Source organism: Hylaeus volcanicus, chromosome 8, assembly GCF_026283585.1.
Source record: "Hylaeus volcanicus isolate JK05 chromosome 8, UHH_iyHylVolc1.0_haploid, whole genome shotgun sequence".
In the NCBI taxonomy this organism is placed as follows: domain Eukaryota; kingdom Metazoa; phylum Arthropoda; class Insecta; order Hymenoptera; family Colletidae; genus Hylaeus; species Hylaeus volcanicus.
The window spans coordinates 1,087,387-1,100,676 of record NC_071983.1 but is presented as its reverse complement, the minus strand read 5'-3'; the positions used below and the strand labels follow the sequence as shown (position 1 = coordinate 1,100,676).

The 13,290-nt window shown below is 44.8% G+C and overlaps 1 protein-coding gene across 4 annotated transcripts in view; it reads right to left on the bottom strand.

Moving 5' to 3' along the window:
- The window catches only part of LOC128880665 (ubiquitin carboxyl-terminal hydrolase 48-like), a 59,439-nt gene that overhangs the window by 19,320 nt on the left and 26,829 nt on the right, over positions 1–13,290 (bottom strand). For 3 of the 4 annotated variants that reach the window (XM_054130979.1, XM_054130983.1, XM_054130984.1), the window contains 3 exons: positions 8,938–9,092; positions 8,164–8,283; positions 4,943–5,068 (listed from right to left, as the gene is read on the bottom strand). In XM_054130979.1, coding sequence (XP_053986954.1) covers positions 4,943–5,068; positions 8,164–8,283; positions 8,938–9,092 — 401 coding nt within the window. The remainder of the gene's footprint in view (positions 1–4,942; positions 5,069–8,163; positions 8,284–8,937; positions 9,093–13,290) is intronic. The other variant, XM_054130980.1, reaches the window with a different exon arrangement.

Sequence of the window (13,290 nt, the reverse complement as noted above, 5' to 3'; positions counted from 1 at the left end):
ATCGACGTGGGTTCGAATTAACGATTTCTTGCTCCCTAAATCCGAGTAGGGAAAAAAATGGCGAGCAGTCGAATTCGCGGAACGGTGGCAAAAAGGTTCGCAAATTTCCCGCGACTGGGATGACTGTAATTACTCCAGTGGCAGTGTCGAGTTCGAGCAGCGACTATCGGTCCTCGTGGTCGATGTAACGATAGTGATAAATCCTTTTAAGGAACGTCTAGCTGCTTTTAACGGCCGCTGCACGCTATCGCGGCCGTAACGCGACTGGAAAAATTCTGTAACCGAGGGATAATTGTTCGCAGTTACGCGGATAACCGCGGGCCAATCCCGTGGCAAGAAGCTCCCGCCGCGTTGTTGGACTGCTTCGCGAAATCTTCTCGTCGTAAACCACGCTCCGAGCATAATCGTATGAAATTTAGTTAAGCGCTGATTATACTGTTGTCCCTCGCGAACAAATTGCACTTGGCAATTAATCCGTTAGCGGGGAAGGTAGAAGAAACTGGCAAGGTGAATGGCGACGAAAGAAATGCCGAGGTTGCACGATTTTTTCCGTGAATTTCACCGCGGCGACTCGATGCCCCGAATTCCAATAGGAAATTTTTCGTGTTCAATGTCCTGGTGCACTGGGACCCCAGGACTAGGGAAAATTAAATAAATTTTCTTTAGGGAGTATTCTGGACTTAAAATCCGAGCTTTTTGGCAAACCTAGTATTATTTGTGTGTCTCCAAATGAAGCAATACTAATTTTTTTAAAAACATTACACAACACTGATGGAAAAAGCATAGATTCAAAATATGCAATGAGCCTAGTCGAAGCAATAGATATACATTCGCTACTTATTAGGAACATCTAATATGTGCTCCACCTCCCAAATATCTTTGTAAAAAGTGAAGTTCTCTTCGAGGGACCAGCCAAGTAAGAAAGCACGCGACCAAGCGACCAATCGATCATTGCAGGTGCAAATTAACCTAAATTCCTCGCGACGCTGCACGGTGGATCGCTCGATCGCAACTTTGTCGTGAGATTAGAGAGCACTCCGCTCCCCGAAGTGCGCAGACGGAGCAAAAACGAATCACGTCGCGAAATTCGTTCGTCTTGCATACCAGAGCGAGGGGACACGAGTCGAAAATTCTCGATAGTCAACGAGCGACGATGAAAAGAAGCCTGCCAAAAGAGACCGCAAAGCCAGCGGAGCGTTCAGATCGCTGCACCAGGCGTTTCAGCGCGAAAGAAGTTCGCGTATTACTTATTTTCACGGGTTCAATTTAGTCCTCAGTCACCGGAAGACAAGTGTTTTTCGTTTAGGCGCTATGAAAGCTGCCCGGAGAAAACGGTGGAGGCAAAATGTTTCGGGAATGCGCGCAAGAGCAACGGCGAACTTGGTGTTTTTAAATTCTGAGCCGAGATCTATCTCGTCACGGTGATCTGCGGTGCGGTTTAATCGATGTGACTTTGTTGCATGAAGGAAGGTGCGATTTTCTAAGTGTGGAGGTAAATAATGAAACTTGGATGACATCTACATGTATCTTCATGTGACGTTTCTGGAGAGTTGCAACTGCACTTTCTTCTCTGATGAAACTTCAAGACTTTAAGCATAAAAAAAAATCAAAAAAAGAAAAGAAAGTAGGTTAGTAAAATTAAGTAAAATAAAAATAGTTGAGTCAAACTAACTGGCTCGAGTCAGTCTTCGTTACTTTTTGGTATCGATTTCTTTTATCCGTGAAATTTTGACGCAATTAGCGGCAACTGTCTCCCCGTAACGGTTCCAATACAGACTCCAATAAGACACGGCATAGTCGTTCTCTCTCTGTTATTCTTGCACATCGAACGCATCGCATTCCACGCGCTGAAACATCCGAGCAAGACCCTCAGAATTGTACCCAAGGCTATGGAAGGGTGAACCCGTGAACGCGTTTCGGCGCGCAAGAAAACTCACGAAACGCGATCGAACGCTTCCTGCTTTCAGTTTTCAGCAATTATTACTTTACGAACGCAGGAATGAATAGGATGAGATTTAATGGATCTAACAATAAGAGGTAGGGAGAGAAAATTTTATAAATTGAAGATTGTGTATGAAACGAGGCTAAAGACAGGTATTATGTCTTTTGTTTCAAACATGTTTCATTACTATGAATGTTGGTATTTGGCTGGTAAGAAATTCCATTTAAACTAAAGTTGTGCAAATGAATCTAAAAGCTCAGAATTCATTTCGGCTCGCGATAACTATCAAAATTGCAAGTATTTACGGAATGTAACAAAACGCTTAATCCTCAAGATGCTCGTCTGCGACCTTTTCCATCCTCTTACAGAGTCGACGACTTCTAATTATTACAATTTGTTTTTACATTCGAGTGGCAATCGGGTCGGATTCAGTAACGGTGGAAATGGAAGCGATAGATTTGTTACTTTTTCATCCGGAGCAAACGTCGCTAATTCGTCGCGAATTTTTGCGCGTGTTTCGTTGCGTCGGTAGTTGGAAATCAATTATCGCTGTTGAAACGGATCGCTACACCGGTGATTACTTGAAAAATCCGGCAAAGATACGATCGAAGCAAGTTCCACTGCATCTGGAAGGAACACACAGGAGGGGAAGTGTGCTGGACTAGTCCAATAAATAGCGCTACGTAAATGTGCAGAACCGTGAGCATAACTCCTGGCTTAGTCAGCCACATTCGCCACGGACAAACGATCGATTTCAGCTTTTTCAACGTGGACGCCACTTTTTCCTAACCCTTTGGGTACCGTGGATACCAGTAAGTCTTCCATTCGTCCCATGAACGCCTATGGGGGTCCAAAAAAAGGAGTATACTTTTTTATTTTTAACAGTTTCGAGGCAATTTTCAAGATTTTTTTCCAGCTCAAGTACTTGACGTCAAGTTTTGAAATTTGGGACATCCATCGATACGTGTATGTACAGATTATTCGACTGTCTTGCTTAATTTGTTTACAAGTTACGTATGTTTTTTGGAGATATCCCGTTAAATTTGATAGGAATATTTTAATGATCCTAAGCAACAAGAATATAAAAATTTCTATCAAAATTGGAATTGATCAGCCAAACACTGTTTTCGACGTATCCATTAAATTTTCTTAATTCTAAGAAAGACTGTTTCGATTTGGTCGAATTTAGGGTGTTCCTTGATAGTCGCAGGTATCGTGTTAATTGTTGTCAGAACGATACGTTTGTTGGGCGAGGGCAGCGGACAGTGACAAACAGATGCAATTTAGATTTAAGATCTAGCTACCGTTTCCCTTAAGCCCGAGACAATGGATAAGTAACGTCGGCAATGGTCCAAGATAACGGCAAGACCGCCGATTTCGTCTTGGGATTAGCCGAAAACGTCGCCTCTCGAGATTAGAAGTGTTAATTGGCCTCTTACTACAGGAAGATTAGCTCTCTACGCTGAGATTCAGCCTCGAAAAATCTTCTTTATCTAACGAATTGCCACCCTTTAACAATCCCTTCGATGCTCCGAAATCTCTTGGAATTTGTAGAATCCCCAACGAAACCCCTAACAATTTTCAACAATTTTTAACCCAAACGATCCGTCGACAATTATGGTTATTTGTCATTTACTTCTAGTACCTTTAAAGGTGCCTGATCGCGTCCTAAAACATGGCGGCCACAGACACCAACCCTTCCCACCTTGTCGCGACCCCACACGTAAACCACATTCAAACTACACCCCACGCCAGAAGACAAGAACTCGAATGAGTAACTTATTCCCCAACCCTAATCCAATTTATTCTCCTTATTGCAGGTATAGCTACGCGCAGCTGGTTCTCAGGGCTCCCATAGTCCGTGGTAAAAAATTCAAATAAATCCGAGTCCAAGCCGAGCAACGCACTGGGACCAAAGTACCAGTTCGGAATCGATCCCCGGCGCGATCGATTGATCAGCTTGCATGGCACGAATTCGTCGACGACGCCGCGCGTTCCTCTGTTAGAGAAAAGCAACCACCCCGTGAGGTGGGGTAGGGAGGCGGAGGACGCCATATGCGATCGCCATTCGTGATTCCGGCCGTCGCATATCTGGCCAGTTCGCGCGGTCCGCGAGGATCGAAGATTCGGCCAAAAATTCAGCGGACGTGGCCGGTTTTTGCCAGGTCAGAAGCTGTCGCCGCTGCTCGAGCGGCGTCCGACTCCGTTTCGCAGCCGAAAGAAAAATTCTGCCCTCCCATTCGGAGACGCGAGACCGCCGGAATAATTCCAGCATTCCTGCGCATTCCTCCGTTCACAGTCCACTGATTTTATGAAAGCAGCCTAGCCGCGAACAGCTAGCTGACAGTCGAAACCGTTAAACGCGAGACGAAACGAGCGAGGCGACCGTTCGAGCCTCTTCTTCCTCTGGACTGGTTTCGTTGCAGCCGCGAATTCTAATTGCCGAGGACTGCGTAGAATCCAGTCCTTAGGGGGAGAAATAAGAGTTTCGATCGAGAACCACCTCGTAGGTGTGTCTTGGGATGCTACGCGCGAATGCTACTGTGTGAAGTGAACGCCTAATGGGACCTTCGAGGATCGCGCTTAGGCCTTTGCGAGCCAGATTCTTTGATTTCGGTAGATTTTTGTCGAGCGTTGAGGTGGTAGCACAAACAGTACCCTTTAAGGGATCGGCTTGCACTCGTTTAAAAGAATGTGGTTTCAGGAGACATTCGATTCAAAAGCGTTACATTTTTACAATTGAATGTAACAGTATTCGACTTAGTAGTGGATTAATTAACTCACAGAACAATTCGTGCAAAATAAATTCATGTTTTCTTTTTTTTTGTTTATGAGGTGTTCATAGAAGGACTGGCTCAATTAGCCACGGAGAACTGATTAACACTACTCTCGTGACTCTAGAGTAGATTTAGTTAGGTTTACCCAACGCTTCCGTGATTTCATTCATGAGACATGCTGTGCCCAAGATAAGTAAACGGTAAAAAATGATGTCAGGTTTACCTTCAAGGTGAGAAGTGCCCCGGGGAATATCCCAAGCGCCGCTAGACTCTGACTATGATCGGTAAGCTCATGTTCGCCTAGCATCAGGTGTTGATCGTATGGTCCTGCGCCGCATATCTGCATCGTCTAAAAAAATACATCATAGGAACAGTTTAGTAGATTAGTATTATCTAGAAGTCGACATTGTTTACAAAATATGTATTCAATTTATTATATTTAGACCGAGGATGTTTATGCAAATTCATACTTTTACAAATTGAGGTAATCAATGGAGATTTAAATGAAAGGATGATTTGAGAAATTCGAGCTTCTGTAAGTTTACCCTTTACAATAAAGCTTTGTTCCTATCGGAACGAACATCCTTCGAGAGTATTAAAATTATAAGTCGTCCCATGGAAACCACTGGCGAAAAGTTCCAACCTACAACACCGAGAGCTACAAATTCCGTGAACGTATAAAATTCCGGAACTCCGGCGTTCTTCCTTCCCCAGGCATTGAACTCCAAAGCGCGGTCACGGTGAACAAGAGAGACGAGACGAAAGCGAAGGAAAGGGCCCCAAGTCTCGAAGTCGGAATCGAGGAGCATACGTCCGGGTAATTGCTTAATTTGTGGAAGCCGCCTCGAGAATGGTTTCGCGTTCGCCCTTCGTCCGGTTCCTCGTGGAGGAGACCAGCTTCCCCGTTGCCGGTGTAAACGCGCAAGTTTCTGTTTTACGAGCGAGCAACCGTCGGGAAAAAAGAGCCACGGACTTGGAGAGGACGCGCACACACGGGAACACCCTGGTTATACCGTGCCCGACGCAAACCGAGTTAAACTGTCGGCAAAGGGATCATTTCGACTCTGTTTTTCCTCCACCCCTTCCGCGAACCTAGCTCGCGTCTCATTCGTTCGCGCGTCTAACTCCAAGTTTGGACGTAAGGTGCATTTCGATAGGTAATACCGAAATTATAATAAGTGGCACTGCATTCCGTTCGCCAGTGGACCAAGGGGGATAAAATAGTACATGCTCCGAGCCTATGATGGACACTACAATGTGTCTACACCATGTATATTGTCATTCTTCTAATAGATTATAAGTGGACGCGAAAATTATTAAGTGTAATTACGTGTCTTTACGTTCAATCATTTGTGACTCTAGTTCGAATAGAAACTCTATCAACGTTAAATGGAGTCCCGTAGATCCGAATGCAACGGAATTTTTGTTGAAATTTGGAACCAATTTGGGCTGATTAACCATGATGACGAGGCAAGAGCGTCTTCCGTGAAATTGATTTTAAACCGAATTCCAGAAATTCGTTCCAGCGTGACTATTTCCATGAGAAGGCGCTGCATCCGGTTCTCAGGGCTGGCGTCAAAGTATCTAGAGCCTTCAAATTTTGAAAATACCCAGTTTATCAAATTCACTTCCAAGAGAGTAACTTTATATTATATTTGACAAATTTGGAGACTTTGACGTGACGAGACTTATGGGATAATACCAACGTTTACCCAGAGAAAGAGTATAACAAAAGGCAACGAGAGAAATGATCGGTCGGAACAAGAAACCGATGCTTCCTCGTTAAAGTCTCTTGCTCGGGCACGGAAGGTCCTCGACCAGAGCGATAAATAGAGGCGAGTTGTAACAAGGTTGCGAAGAAAAGGCCGAACAATTGCTCCGGGGTCGAAGAATTTTATCTTTTCCAACGTACTCGCCGACGTTAACGTCGAATTTTTAGAAAGTAATCGTAAAGTTGCGACAAATTATCCTTAGACTGCGTACATTTTATCAAATACTTTCTCCTTTATAAATATTAATTTATTTTCCTTTGAAGAAAATGTTAAGAGAGTCTCCCGTGATCAATACACTAACGTACAATGGCATCTGAACAAAACAACTCCTTCGATTTTATTTTTCAAAATGTCTCTCAGCGGGGATTTTGTTACAACGAAGGAAGAAGTCCCAACGACAAAAGAGCTGTCTAACAAACTTTTTCACCGTTCGAACGTCAGCGATCATCGAGGGACAGGAAAAGAAATCGCCTGGCTGGCTAGAGAGCCCGAACGGAGGGCGGAAAAAAGCACTTCGGATCGGTGACACGGAATGTGGTAGAAAGTAATATTTACAGGCGGCAATCGGCGTTACCAACGATTACGTAAAACGATCGTCGAGCGAAGCGCGCCGACTATTGTTCCGATTTGCTTGCTTGCTCGCGACTTGTCGCGCATTCGACCATGAAACTCGAACATTTTTGCGATCGGATAAAAACCGGCGAGCTCTCATTTTTGTCAAACGCAAACCCGATCCGCGAACAACCGGCACCCTTCGGTCAACCGATACTTTCCAATCGGAGTCGACGTCTAATCTTCCATTTAAAGTCCCATTTCCACTACACAAACATCTTTCAGTGTTTTTCATGAAAGATATGCATAGTTGTCAATTTTGTGGGAATTTCAGCTTTCGAACACCTCCGCGCGAATAAACAACGCGAAAACGCGGAGCAGAAGAGGAGAAAGAGAGAAAGAATTGAATGGCCATAGGTATAGAAGGTCCAGAGTCGAAGGAAGTGGAGTGAAGTGGAGTGGAGAAGTTGGAGGCCTGTTATTAGCGCGAGGTTTATGCTCTTTCGTGTTTTTGCCAGTGGCCCCGAAGAAGAAGGGAGAAGGAGATGGCCGCAGCCTCGCAATATAAATACGCTTAATAGTTTAAGCACACTGCCGGGGCCCGAGCATATGCTAACCAGCCATAACTACGGCTTTACTACTTTCGGTCCACCGAACGAACTCGGCGAACCTGCTAGCAGAGTGTCTGACTTTCGGAGGATTTTTCTCTCTTTCTCTCTCTCTCTCCGCGTCCGAAACGGTCGACCCTCGTAAAACGGTTCCTCTCTGGCTGGCTGCCGTAATCTCTTTCAATTGCCGCGTGATCACTGTCATTGTCAGCAACTACGATCGATTGGGGAACACGGTTTAACCCTTTGGTAATTTAATACTGTGGAGGATACTGGCTCACCTGCGAAGAGTTGTTTACACTACGGTGGGAACACTGGCCCACGATCGGTACTCGGAAAAGTGTTAATTGCGTGATTCATATTGATAAATGAAGAATGAAACTGCAGATGTTTCATGCATTTATAGTAAAAGTATGAGGAAATTTATGAGAATGTGCACAAATATAAAAATATTTCGTTTGAAATAAAATAATCGAGATTCGTTTAGACGAATGATAGGGACTTAAACTCACCATTAATTTGAGCTCCTTGAGGGTGATCTCCGAAGAAACTTTGAGTTCGTGGGATCCCTTCAGGTTCCTCCGAGTTCTCGACGGCCTAGTATTTTCTATCTTGGGTTTCTTTGCAACCACCTGCAGTGGAAAACACAAGATTTTAATTTGTTCTTCTCTAAATGCGAACATACTTTTTCAATTATTTTTTTTTTTTTGTATAAACAAAAGCTCAAACCGACCTATGACATGGCTCGATCTTCGTTTCTAACTTACTTTATCTAACGTTACCAAGTCTATACATAACTCTTTCTTATCTTCCTAAACAATATTTTTCTTACTCTCCTCATTTCTACAAATAAATATCTAGTCTACTTCTAGAATACGCCGCGTAACTCCCCACATCGAAGAGCAACGTTTACAAGAAAATAAACAATTCTCGTCCATGCCATAAGTAGCCATACCAGACCCTTCCTTAATTCGTAACACCTTCACACCGCTGCGAACCGGAGACGAATGAAAGCGAAGAAACTAATGCGTGGACGAGGAGAGGGAAGCAGGTGGCCCCAAGGATCGACCCATGGAAACGTAATGACGATTATTATCGTGAAATGAATGAGATGGGGCCGATCTCCTTATCGGCCGACATCAATCTGAATCGGTCGACCGGTTCCAGGACAGTCGGGTGACTCGGCACGCTGGCCCATTAACAAAAATCCCTTGTCGTCTGCCCTCGGACGTCGTGTGTAATTTCGCGTCGATTCGATCTCGGTATGGCGGATTCTATATACATACTTTTACTCTTTTCTTCTCACTGACCTCCAATTGGTTGTCCGTCTTCGGGTCCTCGTTCTCCTCCACGCACTTTACGTAAATCGTCGCCCTATCGTACTTCAAACTCTCCAGACGTTCTTGCTCCACTCGCGCCAACATGCACGCCGCGCAAAGACCTGTAAAAAAAATTAATGAAACATTAAAAAAAGAAAATTAACCCGCCTTTGGTATGGATCTACTATACTTTGCGCGAGATGCAGTCTTCGATGAGTGGGATTAAAGAGTGTAATATCGACACGATGCATTTATCGCAGATATATTTTTCATTCCATAATTTTGTCTACCATTCATCCAGCTTTGGATGCTCCTACAGAGACGTAGTACTCTAGTACACCCAGGCAGCGGCAATTTCAAGATTCCTTTAACACCCTTTCCGAAACCACCCTTCGTTAACACCCGCAGGGGTCAGATTACATCGAACGTCGAAGTTACAAAGTCACCCAATGGGGTAGCAGGACCGTGGGCGGGCATTTTGACGACGACGACGCCGGCTAGCTCGGCGAGCTCTTATCCCATGTATAATAGATTGCTTACGGCCGGCGAGATTAATACAGTAATTAATAATATACGGTGACCAGAACGCCAGTAAGAAGCGGCCATTGTTGCTGACCGGACAGCGCAAAAACCAAGCCCGAAACCGCTCCTATCCGAGCGGCTTTCAGGAGCGTTACGTCATGTTCAGACAGTTTTCCGCTAAAGGGGCTGTCGGCTAACCCCGGGAGGAGCGCCACGACCCTGAATGAATTCGAATGTCCACCACCCTTGCCAGGGGGAGCCCTAATTACCGACGTACCGTCGCGGTATCGCGCTGTTCAACGAGCACTCCTGCAAGAAGAGCCTCTCGACGACCTGACGTTCGACCGACCCGTTTCAAGCTTGGTGCAACTCGTTTCGATCGAGCACAGTGCTCTAGTTTGAAGACAAAGAGATAGAAATCAAATTCCGACCAGTAAAGTAGAGAACCAGCAACGAGTCGAGGAAGTTCTCCCGCAATTTACGATCTTAATTTCATCCCTGACTCGGCATCTTTTCGCTAACCGAAATCGCACAATCTAATCTTGGCGATTTCGTCGAACGGGACCGCTGAAGAAGACGATTGGAGGAATAACAAGAAACAAAATGATTAGATTTTAGCTTCCGTGAAGCACGAAGGTACGGGTCGACGGAGTTGGTACTCGAAATGAATTCAAATGTCCACCCTTGGAGCCCCAATTACAGAGCTGCACGGGGACGCACGATAGGATCGTTTGCTATCGAGTTTAATCGGAAATACGAGGAACCTAAGCTAATCAGGGATGCGTAGGGATGACTGAGAATCAGCCTGGAGCCCCTTTTCGAAGTCTTTCTAACCCTATCACCGTGACGCTGTAAATCAACCCTGTTCGAACCGATCGATTACGTTTCCTTAAATAAATGAACAAGTAAATGGACCAATGGTATTCGTTACAAATATTTTAAAGCATTCTTTTATCCTTCCATTCATCGCTAAATCTGTTTATTTATCGCGATTCTCAGTCTCGACAAGTTCGAAAGCGCAGGAAACGCTCCGTGGCGAAGACGAGACTGTTCGAAAGTCGAGGAGGAATCGAAGGAGGCACTCGTGCGTGTCTCGAGCAAACAACAAGCGGGTTTTATTGGCTAATAATACACAATAGGCTCTACTGGTTCTCAATAGAGCCGAACAGTGGCGCGGGTTTTCTCGTGTATTTCCCTAAAGTGCCATCCGAGGGCAGTCAAACCATAAACGGGCGTCGAAAGGGGGCAAAAACTTGGACGGAATCGGAGCGGAGAAGTTTCCTCGACGCGCGACGCTCGCCTATTCCTTTGGATTTTATCGCGCGCATGGAAACGGCCCGCCACCGAAATCCCTTGTGGGACACCGAATCGAACTTTTCTTCGACAGTTTCCACGACGCGACTTCCCGTGTAATTTCGGCGACGCGATAAGAGCGGCCTTAACTTCGGACTTGCAAAAATATTAATCTATCTTTTGTAAAGTGGAACAAGCCTTTTGGATCGAACAAAGTTTCATTTAAAAAATAATCTTCTAATGTTACGATGATGTACTCAGCTAATTAATTATTAGATTCTGCTACTAATAAAAAGTTAAGTTTACTTCGCGACGGCCATGTCAAAGACATCTCAAGGGCTGTTTCCAAGAATCAAGAAGTTCACCCACACCACCGAAATGCCGTGGGTCTTCGATCAAAATCGAAACCGCGTTAAGCGAGAGGACAAGCAGCGCGACATTATATTAAAAGGTCCGAGCAGCTTTCATTCATAACTTCGAAATCGTCTCCTGAATGAAAGATTGATGTTTCCCAACCCCTCGACTATGAACAGCCAGTCACCCTCGAATAGGCATCGAGTTCTTCCGCGCTCGAATCGCGGGTGGAAAGTAAATAATGATTCCTTCTTTTCTTGTTCTATGAAGTAGACGATTTAATCTTCATCGACGGCACGATGCCGGGTCGTATAATTTATTCATTTATAAGGCTGGTGAATTTTATTTATCGATAGAATATTTACTCATATAAGAAATATGTGAACCAAAGTGCTCTTGGCATCCTTGATACTTCAAATTATATTTCTGGGAATTTTCCCTGTATTTCCTTACCAACATCCAATCCCTCTCAAACTATACTACCTCGTCAAAATTCCCAATCAAAAGAAAAAAAAAACAATATTAGAGGAATTACCAAACCCGTTTCACAATACTTGTAAATCTAAAGCTTCAAACGGAGTAAAAAATGGATGCGCATCGCGAGCCAAAAAGCGGAAACAAGCCGTAACAATCTCCGGCAACGAACAGAGAAGGAATTTAGGGAATCCCAAGGAGCGCGGTTTCTCGTTTTGGGCAACTCTAACGATGCCTGTCGAAGAAGGAGAAGATCGTCGCCGTAACAATGATTTCGCTAACGAACGTCTTCGAGCGCCACAACAAAGTCAAAATATAATCCTCTTACCGCGAGAGCTGCTAGCTGCGCGTGTAATCGGGGCTTAAAAGCGGGCATTACACGCGGCTTTCCGGATCCGCAAGCGGGTCCGGTGCGTTTCGAGAAAATCGAAAGGACCTCCCTTTCGTCGCTAATGGATCCTCGATCGACGAGTTAATTAAACTAAAGCCGCGGTTTTCGCTCCACCCGATTTAACCCCTTGCACCCCTGACAATTGTTTATAATACGAACGACTTCGAAGCAGTTTTATGGAGCATCCTCGGAGTAAATTAAGAGTGATTATTTTCCCTTCAAAATTTATAGATGGTTGTAGTTATAATTTCTGGTTCATTTAATTTTGGTTGGGGCTTAACTTTATTTTTGGTTTCATTGTAACTTTTCTAAAGTGGAATGAAATATTCAAATAAAATAAAATAATCAACCTTCGATTACTGCAATAAGATATCATTAGCAAACTAATAAGAAAGAGTATGAAATTTTGCTCGGCCACCTGTGAAACCTAAATTTCCCTCTAAAAAAACCTGTCCACCCCTAAATGTTCCCTGACAGCGTTTCCCCAGGGGAGGAGTGAAAAAGCCAAACTGGAACGACAACTCGAGTCCAGCGATCTGGACGATTAGGCTTCTGGATTAACGAAGGCTCCTTGCTGTCAGTGTCGCGGTACACACCCCACGGCATTGTCGGTAGTAAAGGGAGAAAGGTTCTAAGCGAGCTTTATCCTCGTTTTATCTTGTTTTCCAACCAGCCCTCCGCGAGAGCCAGGTCCGAAGGACGAGCATCGGTCATCTAGGCGCTCCATTTAATCCTGCTGGAAAAGAACCCCCCGTGGCGCGGAGACAAGTGGGGATATCCTGCAGGATAAGAGGAAGGACCAAGACGAGGAGAAGGGGGAGAGACAGAAACCGGCGGGATGTCGCTAATTCGACCCTTCGAAACTTGACCTGCTCGACTTTCCTCCGGTCGCTTCCACTTTAATTTACGGCGCTACTTTCTGCCCCGCGAGCTGATGAATCCTTTTAATTGTCTGTGACTAATAGCATCGTGTGTGCGTAAGAAGAAATATGTACATGAATCAAATTGATTGGCTCGCTTGACTCCACGTGAAACAGTTGAAATTCCATCAACTTCTCCACTTAATCACCAAAAATCAAAACTCATCTAACCCTTCAGAGACAATCAACAGTGGCAATCTTTTTCTTTATCCGTGTCTCGTTTTTATCTCGGCACTCGAAATCGGTTTCCGTGAAGCGCAGACTTTCCGTCGCGATTAAAAGCGACGCTCCACGGTGTTTCGATTCCGTGAACGGCAGTCGTAAATATCGCTTAGGCGCCAGCCGGTGTCACAAATCAGCCTAGCT